The sequence below is a fragment of the Struthio camelus genome, chromosome 8 (assembly GCF_040807025.1).
Source record: "Struthio camelus isolate bStrCam1 chromosome 8, bStrCam1.hap1, whole genome shotgun sequence".
NCBI lineage: Eukaryota > Metazoa > Chordata > Aves > Struthioniformes > Struthionidae > Struthio > Struthio camelus.
In genome coordinates, this window is record NC_090949.1 from 27,868,859 (window position 1) to 27,878,556 (window position 9,698).

Here is a 9,698-nt window from a genome sequence, read left to right on the forward strand (position 1 = left end):
TCGTCCAAAATTTAAGCAGCGCACGGGAAACGCCGCATCCCTCTGCCCGAGGTCCCGGTAGCCCCGTGCCGTCCCAGTCAGGATCGGGTGGATTTGTCCCGAGGGCGCTTGGCGACAGCTCCCACGCGGGGCGCGTAGTGATTTTAGCCCCCGACACCGCTCACGCACCTCCGAGCGCAGGGTCCACCAGCACCGGCGAGGGTGTCCCCGTTCCCCGCGCCCGGCACCCCGGTACCTCCCGGCAGCACCGCTCCAGGCTCACCTGAGAGTATTGGGGAGAGCGGAGGGGAGATTGCACGCACACAGGGCGTTACAGAGCTGTCTAATCAGGGCCTTAAGGAGGCCACGGCCAGCTGACGCCTCCCTGCTGTATTCTGCGTGCTCCAAAGGCAACGCGTTGGCAGCATCACCCGTAGCTCATGTGGCAGCATCACCTCTATCGCCGCGAGGGCCCTACTTCCGCCTGGTGCAAAGCAGAGCTACTCCCAGGACGCAAGGAGGGACGTGGCCATGGGACTCACCTGTCAGAAGAGCCTGCTTCAGCTCGGGGTCACCCAGAGAGCCGGGGGGCGATCTGTAGGGAGCCTCGCTGTCGATACCTGAGGAGCAGCCAGGAGAGAAGGGTCAGTCCCGAGGCCCAAATCCTGCCTCCGACGCACCCCGCAGCTGATCTGGCAAGGGCTGACGCCGCTGCGAGCGCCCGGCTGGCTGGGTTTCCCCCCCCTCCTCGTGCCGCCTGGGTGCAGGGAGCGCGCGGGGGCCCCTCTGCGCCCCGACCCGATGCTCCGCGGGGCGCTTGCAAACGGCTCAGACCTGCCCCGGCACGGCCGCGCTGCGAGCGGCACGGCTGCAGAAACGAGCCCCCGCTCGCGGCGATGCCCATTGCACGCCAGGTCACGGCCCCTGCACGCCCCCCTATCCCATTTGGAGGACTGCCGGTACCTTTTTTTTCCAGCGCCTCGATGAGCCTCGCTACAGTCGGCACAGCCTGCTCGGGGAAGTTCGAGCGCTCGGCAAACTCTGCCTGCCCGGAGAGGCCTGTTACGGAGAGAGAAAGCTTGGAGCGGCGCGCTCAAACGCCGCCTCCCCCCACGGGGCTGATGCCTCGCGGAGCCGGCTCACGCGCCCGCCCGCCTTTCTGCCCCGTCCCGGTTTTCCAGCGGCGCGCGCGGCGGCGGCAGCGTGCGCCCCTAGCCCCGGCGGCGCCCGCCGAGCCATCCCCCCTCCGGCCACCCCCCTCCGAAGTCGCTGCCTCCGGGTCGCCCGCAGGAATTCAAGCCGTCTTCCTCGGCCGCCCCGGGACAGGATCAAGCTGCTGCTTTGGCACAGCCGCAGCCGATGCTTTGGATCACAGACGTCCAATTTTGGAGAACTTCTCCCTTATTTTATCCTCTTTCTGCAGTAAAAGTCAGCTTTTGGGACTCAAGTACTTCCTGCCTTGTAAAGAGCTGTTAGCGCCCGCTCCCGGCCAACGGGGCAGGCGTCCAGTCGCGACCGTGGGTCCCCTTTAGAGCAAGAGCCCTTCCCCACATCTCTGCCCCCAAGTTGCCACCGCACGCTGGCGCACAGAGCCTGACCCCAACGCGATGGCAGCCTGCCTTCCCCCAAACGCACGTCCCAGCCCGCCGTGGGCGCCAGGAACGGCTCCCTCCGGTCACCCCCAGCCCCTGGAGGCCCCCAGGCAGCAGCGCGGCCCAGCACAGGCAGGGCTGCCCGTGGCTTGCACCCGCTTGGATTCGCTGGTGTCTACAACAGGGTTGCGCACAAGCCTGGCAAGGCCTCAGCCTCCCTCCTTGGCTTGTTCTGGCCTGCACCGGCCATCAGGATTTGTTCGACCAAGCGTGGGGTGGGTTTCCCACAGCCAGAGCTGAGCCGGTCAGCTCCCTGGTGAGAGGGGGCTCACCAAGGGCACCTCACCCCAGATCCGGCTAGGGAAGAGCATCCCCCCCGCAAGGGTGCCCACCTCCTTTCTGCACGGCATCCACCACGTACCTGAACCTCTGCCACAGTCCTCTTGCCCCTACAAGGCCCCTTGGTTCGAGGTCTGTCCTTCTCACCACCTGGGCCGCTAAACCCCTCCACCTGCCCTCCTCAGGGGCGACATCCTCTGCAGCTGGCTGGCCGCGGGGCTTAACCCCAGCCTGGCCGCCGGCGACAAGCGAGCCCCACTGCTGGGGCCGGGTGGCACGGCTGGGCAACCAGCCTGCACCCGCAGAGCAGAGCACCCTCTCTCTGGCACCCCAGGCCCCCGCGCCGGGAGGACCCTCGGCCCCGCTGCAGACCCCGGGCAGACGGCCCACTCGGGGGTTTGCCCTGCCTGGACCGCCGGCGGTGGGCTCTCCAGTGGCTAAGCCCTTGCCATGGTGGTGGGGACACCTGAAGGCCACTCTGGCCACGTGTCCAGAGGGGATGGGGCACAGCAGCGTGTGCTGGCACAGAGCTGAGTTCGGGGGTGCGCGCGGGTGGCGGTGGCCCCTCTCGGCCCCAGTGCCAGGGGCCGCCCTGCCACCCGCTGCCCCTCCGCCCCTCCTGCTCCCGCGGCCGCACTCGCCCCAGAGCGTCCCCGGAGCCAGGAGGGGATGGCCCTGCTCCGCGTGCCGTCCCCTCTCTCGACACCACGGCCTCCCAAACCCGCGACGGCCGCGCGCCCTCCCGCCTCCCGCCTCCCCTGTTAACTCCCCACGCCGCTGGCCTGACGCCCTGCCCCGCGCCCACGGGCCAGGGCGCCCGCTGCGCCCAGCCTGCGCCCGCCCCCTCGGCCGTCCGCCGGGGGGGCGCGCCGTCGCCTCGGGGCTCGCGCGGTCGGGGGCTGATTTCCGTCACCGGCCCGCGACGCGCTCGCCCCGGCATGGACCGCGCACGCTTGAAAACCCAGGTGGGCAACGCGCCGATGCTGCGTGCGGGGCCCCCTCTGCCCTCCCCGCGGCCCCCCGGGAAACTAGTGCCGGTTTAGGGAGCTCATCAGCCCCCGAGACTTTAGGTCGCCTTCGGAGAGACACACGCTAGCGGGGGGGGTCTGCCCGCTGCCCTTCGTTATGCTCCTGGGCAGCAGATCCAGCATTAAGACGGGTTTAACTCAGTGGTTTTGCGCCGTCCCGCCCCGCGGCCTGGCTCGATCCCCCCTCTCCAGCCCGAAAGGGGCGGATTTGGCCCCTCTCTCCCCAGCCCGGCCAGCCTTCGCAGCACACCCCGGGGCGATGGCCCCCGGTGGCCCCTCCGAGCCCCCGGCGGAGACGGGGGTCCTGCCCCGCGCTCAGGGGGCCGCGACCGCCAGCTCGCCCCCGGAGCGGTCCCCAGCGCCGCGGCCGGCGAAGGCGGCGGTGCCCTGGGGGCCGTCGGCAGCCGGCGAAGCTGCAGCCCCCGCTTCGGCAGCCCCGGCAGCGGGACCCGCGCGCGGCCCGCCAAGGGCACGCGGCACGGCCGGAAAGGCCGATGAGTCAAGAGCTCTTGTTTTATGGGGCAAGCGGACGTGTTTCGACGGAAATATATCAGAAAGGTTTCTAGCAAATTAAAGAAAGATTCGGCGGGACCGTGCTTCGCGCAACGAGCCCAGCTGCAGCCCGGCCAGCTCGCTCATTAGGTTTGTTCTCGCTTCGGTTCTTCCGGCCTGGCGAGAAGGCAGGGAGCTCCCTCGTGGAAAATGAAACCACAGCAATTTTAAGGAAGAAAGAGGAAAAAAGAAAAAGGACTTTGGGCAAGGCAACGACGCCTTTGACCCAGACCTTTCCCCAGGCTGGGCGCCTAACCAAGGGCCGAAACGGGACTAGCCCGAGGCCCGCGTAGGCTCCGGAAGACAATGCTGGCGCGGAAATCAAGGCGTAGAAAGCGGCCAGGAAAATCCTCCGGCTGCAGACGGGAGCGACGGTTCCCGCTGCGGGAGAAGGGGCGGCGGAGCCGTGCCCAGCTGGAGCGGGAGCGCCGCAGGGGCTTCGGCTCCGCGCCGGGTGCTGCGGTGGCGGGACGTGACCAGGACTCAGCAAGCCAGGACGGGCGCTCGCGCAGGAGGGAAACCAAGGCACGGCGTTAGCCCATGCTCTCCCCGCAGGGTGCCAGGCGTCCTGACTCACAGCTCCGTCTCGGAGCCACGGGATCAACGCCAGCCTTGCGGAGGTGACGCTGCCTGGGGCATCCAGGCAGGGGCGAAAGCTGCTGCCGAGCTCCCAGGAAGTCCCTGTGCAGCAGCGGGACACGGATCTGCAGCAAAGCTGTTTTTAGGATGTTATTTAATTAAAAAAAGACCATCCTTCCCTGCAGAGCCAGCCCTGGCTCCGGGGTACGGCTTGCAAAAGCAGCGTTCCCGGGAGCTGAGCCCTTCCTTTAGCTGGAAACGCGGCTGCGCTGGCGCCTGGGACGGAGCAACTGCGGCGGCACCCGCCAGCCCTGGCGACTCTCTCCCGGGGAACGGGGCTCTGCACCCCAGGGATGCCGGCTCAGGATGCTCCGTCATTAAATCCCAGGGCTTTGCTTGCCGCTCTTGACACCGCTTTATCATCCAAAGGCCGACGTACTCCTTGGGGAACAGGCATCTTGGTGAAATTTTAGTGGGAAATTAAGGATACTGTATATCCTCGGAGACTGCTGGTAAATCCCAAGCCTCCCGCGCAGGGCTGGTTGGCGACGCTGCAGCCCGTGGGAGAGCTGGGTCCAAGCGCGCAGCCCCGTCTCTTGCGAGAAAGCCCCATGCTGCGGCTCGATGTCCCCGGGGTCCCGGACGGGCACCGGCGCTCCCAGCACGCACGGGGAAGTGTGCAGCTATCGCGGGAAACGGAGCATGCGAGCCAGCCAAAACCAACGTCCCTCAAAACCTCCCTCTGGAAATGGAAACGTTAAGAGAAGAATTTTCCAAAAAAAGAAAAAAAGTCCCTTCTCTTCCAAAAACCTTCGGAGGATTTCGTTACAGAGAAAATCCAGGGCGCCAGAAGACTGTGGTGTAAACCGACGTCAAACGACACAGTTCTCCCTCGCGGAAAGCGGGAACGATGTCCAGGAGGAAGATTCGCCGCGAGGGAGATTTTTGGGGCGTTTCGGGCGCGAGCGCATCCGCGGACGGCCGAGCTGGGACCCCACAGCCCCGCGGGACAGCGGCGGGCGCCCGGCCCTGCAGGCTGCCCTGCGCCCCGTGGTGCTGGCCCACGCGGCTGCCCGCAAACCCTGCGGCAGGATGGGGCCCAGCCTTTTCGGGATAGTTATAAGGGAGGAAACTACGGCAGGACAAATATTAAGCCTCCCCTAGGACGGCTGCACACGCACGCAGGGACACGGCCAGAGCGTGTCCGGCAGATGGCAGCATCCCCCATCTATTTACCCCCAAAAGCTGGCTTTATTGCATTTTTCTTAGTAATTTTTTTTTATTTATTTAAAATTTTTCTGATCTTGCCTGAGCCCCAGAGCCTGGAGTGCGGTTCCCAACAAAGTGCGAGTGAGCTGGCAGCTTGCGCTAAACGGCAGCTTTTGGCGGGGGACCAGTGCTGCCTTCTCCCCACCGCCACCATCGCCCGGGCTCTGCCAGCGGCGCCTGCGCTTCCCAGGCCGCGGGATCGCCTCGCCTCCTTTCTCCCGAGCGCAACCCGGAGCGATTCCTCCGAAATCTGCGCTTTTCACTCCCGGCGGTTGCTTAGCGCTGCTGCACGTGCTGGCTGCTGGGGTCGAGCCTCGCTCGGGGCGGGCGGCAGGCAGAGACCCCCTGGCCCAGGCGCCCCCTCCGGGACCTGCCTCCGGGACCCGGCGCCGAGGGGTCCCGCAGGTGACCAGAGCCGGCCGGTGTTGGCAAGGCCAGAAATCGGGGCCGTGCGTGTCGGGGAGGAAAGCGGCTGGCTAAGGGTCCCTGCCTGCCGTCACCCCTCCCCACGCGCCTCCCGGCCGCGGCTCGGCGGGTTTCATCGCCGGTGATGGATTGCCACGTTCCCCCCTTCCCTCGGCTGAAGCCCGCTGGAGACCCCGAGACCTGCAGCCCTCCTAAAGCCATGAGACGTTTCCGCAGAGACCTCTCCCATCCCCTCCGAAGGAAGAGGATAACTGCTGGACTTGCTGCCTGGGGCAGGTGCAACGCAACGGTGATGGGCAGTGGGGGCAGACGTGAGACGGCAGCTCCAGGCTCCTCTGTCTTTAAAGCGCAGGGTGAGCAGGGCTGGAGAGCCCGTAAACTGGCCCATGCCTGAGCTGCCTGAGCTGTCCACACTACAGCAATGAGTTTGCTAGGGCTCTGCCCTCCAGATAGGCTGGGGGAAGAGGGCTTCTTGCCTGACTAACATTTGGCTGGGGGGGCTCAGACCCTGCTTTGTCCAGCAAGGTGAGCACCCCCAAAAGTGCCCTCCTCCCCCCTGCGATGGCAACACACTGCCACTTGCGTACACGTGCCACGTAGCTGCTCGCTGCTGGCAGCAAGCAGGCACAGGGGCTGCGCTTCGGCGGTGTGGGAGAGCTGGGAAGGCGGCTCCGGGAGCAGAGCAGGGCTGAGCTGTCATTGCCTTGCTGCGGAGAGGAGAGAAAACGATGCCGGCAGCTCCTGCGCCACGGAGCGAGCGCTCGCGGGGAGAGACGGAGGCAGCCGCTGCGGTGCGGGGGATGCTCGGTGCCTGTGTCCCAGGCTGATCTCACCCAGGTGGGAAACAGATGCAAAGCAGAGCTCTGGCTCTCTGTAACCCTCCACGAGGAGATGTCTGACCTGCTCCCTTCCCTCGGACTCAAACAGCTCCCTGCCCGCAGGAGCACGGGTGCAGACTGCACCTACCCGAGCAGCGCTGCTCCAGAAAAAACACGGTGCCACGCAGCGCTGCCTGCCACTGGGAGCAGAAGAGCACCAGCTAAACCTCACCCCTTTGGGGCACCAAGACCTTTTTATCAGGATGCGCCTTTTAGCTGCGGTACCCCAACCCCGTGCAAGCTGAGTCCTGCAGCACCCCGGCCAGCCGGGCTCCCCAGGGATGCAGCTATCACTGTCCTCCTAAATCCCAGCGGCAGGGCACCCGCCAGCCCCCAGTGCCGCCCAAGCAGCCGTCCCAGCCCTTCAGCCGGTTGCAGTGCAAAATACTGTAGCTAGAGGGATGGAGGCTCCTGGGTGCCACCTTCCCTGCCTTTCCGAGGGGGACGGAGCCATATGAATGGGAACCTCTCCAAGCCCAGGGCCAAGGTCCCCCCAGTTTTCCCTGCCAGCCCAGAGGGAACTGGCATCTCCCATTACCAAAGCTGCACCCTGGTCTCAAACGCCGTCCCAAGGAGGGCGCCTGAGACGCCGAGCCAGCGACCGAGAAAGCTGTGGCTGCGGCTGCGGCTAAGGGCTGCCCCGCTCTCCCTGCCCGAGGCTCTGCACAGGGAGGTTTCTCCTCGGCCGTGTCCAGGAGGAGGAGAGAATTGAGGTTTTGTCCAGGGCTGCTGGGTTTTGTTTGTTTGCCTGGCTGGAAGGTTTTTTTTTTTGGCTGGGCTATATTATGCAACGGCTTTGAAATGCCTCCCAGCCCCAACGCACTTGGCCATTGTAAGCAGCGAGGCCAGAGAGCGCCGCCGCCTCGGCAGCTCCCTGCACAGAAAGGGTCGGGGCGCCGGGCGCCGCGCGGAGCCAGCGCCTCGGCCGCGGTGCCTCTGCCCGAACCGGGCAGCAGGGTCCGGTGCCGGGGAAAACCAGACCCGGCAAAATCAAGTCTAAAGAGGCTGTGGGGAGGAGAGCCGGCCAGCTGAGCCTGAGCTGCCCCGCAGGAGAGTCTGCTGAGAGGGGACGGGGGCGATGGCCCGGCCGGGCTTCCAGCCCTTCGAGGACGCAGCTCGGCGATGGCCCCCGTGCAAGGGGAACACAAAATCTCCCAGCAAACACGGGCGCCCTGTGGGTTCCCTGCCCACAGCAGCTGCCCCCGCGCCAGAGCACCCCGAGGTGGCGTGACCGCCGGGCGCAGGACCCCTCGCCGGAGCCGAGCGGGGCAGGAGGCGCGTGCTGCCTCCGGAGCCGGACTGGTGGGGCCGAGCTGCCCATCCCGGCTCACGCTGTGCTCCAGCCCCCGGGGCAGGAAAAGCCCTGCGCGTGCCGTACGGCCAGCGCAGAGCTGCCTTTAGCAGGGGACTGACCCTGCCGAGCGGCCAGACCGGCCGCAGTCCCAGCTGGGACAACGTCACCGCAAGGGCCAAGCGCTGGCCTGGGGCCAACGCTCGCCCGGGCGGGCGCCGCGAGCAGCTGGGGGCGGGTGCCGCAGCGGGGGAGAACGGCCGTCGGACGATAAGGTGCCTGGCCACAGCAGAGCTTTCTCGTCCACCCTGGGGCTTGCACAGCTCAGAGGGCTCCCGTGTCCTCCCCTCCGCTGTCAGTGGCGTGGACCCCTTGCCCCCCCCGCGCCAGGCACAGCAGCGAGCCCGGGGTGCTGCAGAGGACCAGTTCTTGCAGCGTGTTTGCCTGGGGTGCAGCAATCCCCCCGGCACCCCCTGCCCCGTCTGCACCTGCCTCCATGCACCGCGGCGAATAATCCCTGGGGCAACTATTCCTCTTTGGTGACCCCTGCAACCCCGTCCCACCGTCTCCCCAGGGTGTATCCCGAAGGATCCCGCATCCCCCCGCCAGGGCTGCGCAGAGGGACCAACCCGGGCTCCATGCCACCCATGCCCTCCCCTCGCGCGCTCCCCGCTGGCACTCACCCCAGGGCTGGCCACCAGGCGCAGGGGTCCCGGCGGGCGTCGGGGGCACGGGCCGAGGCCTGGCCTTGGCCGCGGTGGCCGGGATGCGCACGGGGCCCAGGTACTCCACGTAGGTGCCGGGGAAGTCGCCGCGCTCCTTGGTGCGCTCGTTGAAGCCGTTGAGCCAGCCCTTGGGGCTCCGCTCGTCCCCGTCCTTGTAGTCGGGGGCGCTCAGCAGCCCGGCCTTGCTGACCGTCAGCACGTCCCCGGGACTCAGCGCCAGGTCTTCCTCCCGGTCCTTCTGGTACTCGTAGAGGGCTCGGTATTGCAGCCCGTCCGAGGAGGCCATGGTGATGGCGTGGCGTGGGTCACGCGGCCCAGATCGCCCTGCGCCCGCTGGTCCTGGCGAGCGTTCGGGGCCCGCGGCGTCTGCGCGGGGCGGGCACGGCCGGGATGGGGCGCAGGGGCAATCACGGGGGGCACCGGTGGGGTACGGCAGGATTTCCTTCCTTGCACGTTCACAAAAACATCTCTGTGCTGGAGAGCAGCCCCTGTCCTCTCCAGGCCACCCGTTCTCCCAAAATTGCCGTGGAGCCAAGCCGGTCCCAAAGGCTCAGCAGGCTGCAGGGGTTTGCTCAGGCGTCTGTACGCAGCCCGTGCATCGCTGGCGCAAATGGGAGGGGAGCAAAGGAGACCAATTTGGGGTCGCCGTAGCGGGTATGAACAAGCAGTTCGCTTCTCAGCCTGGTCTCTCTCTGCCCTTCATCCGCATGTCGCCGGTGATCAGCCCTCCCCAGCCGGGCTGGCCTCTGTCGGAGAGAAATGCAGTGCGTTAGCAATCGGATCGCCGCCTCGACCCCAGACCGCAGCCCCCTTCCCCATCTGAAACCCCCGGAGCTGGAACGAGCCCGGCGGCTCGATCGGCTCCCGCTTCCCAGGGAGTTTACGCCAGCCGGGATCGGACACAGCGCACAAGGAAAGTACAGACGAGAGTCTGGAAAGTAGGGCAAGAGATCAAGCAACGTGCTTTTAAAATAGACATATGTGCCGAGCAGCCTCCCACTGCACGCAACTCCCTTCCAGCAGCTCCAGCCCAGAAACAC

The 9,698-nt window shown here is 66.7% G+C and overlaps 1 protein-coding gene across 2 annotated transcripts in view; it reads right to left on the reverse strand.

The window, feature by feature from the left end:
- The window catches only part of PIK3R3 (phosphoinositide-3-kinase regulatory subunit 3), a 101,493-nt gene extending 91,795 nt beyond the window's left edge, over positions 1-9,698 (reverse strand). The window contains exons 1-4 of one of the 2 annotated variants that reach the window (XM_068953015.1): positions 9,623-9,698; positions 8,617-9,404; positions 943-1,038; positions 522-599 (exon numbers count right to left, since the gene is read on the reverse strand). In XM_068953015.1, the coding sequence (XP_068809116.1) occupies positions 522-599; positions 943-1,038; positions 8,617-8,944 (502 nt within the window). In that variant the 5' untranslated portion in view covers positions 8,945-9,404; positions 9,623-9,698. Of the gene's footprint in view, positions 1-521; positions 600-942; positions 1,039-8,616 lie in introns of both variants that reach the window. The other variant, XM_068953014.1, reaches the window with a different exon arrangement.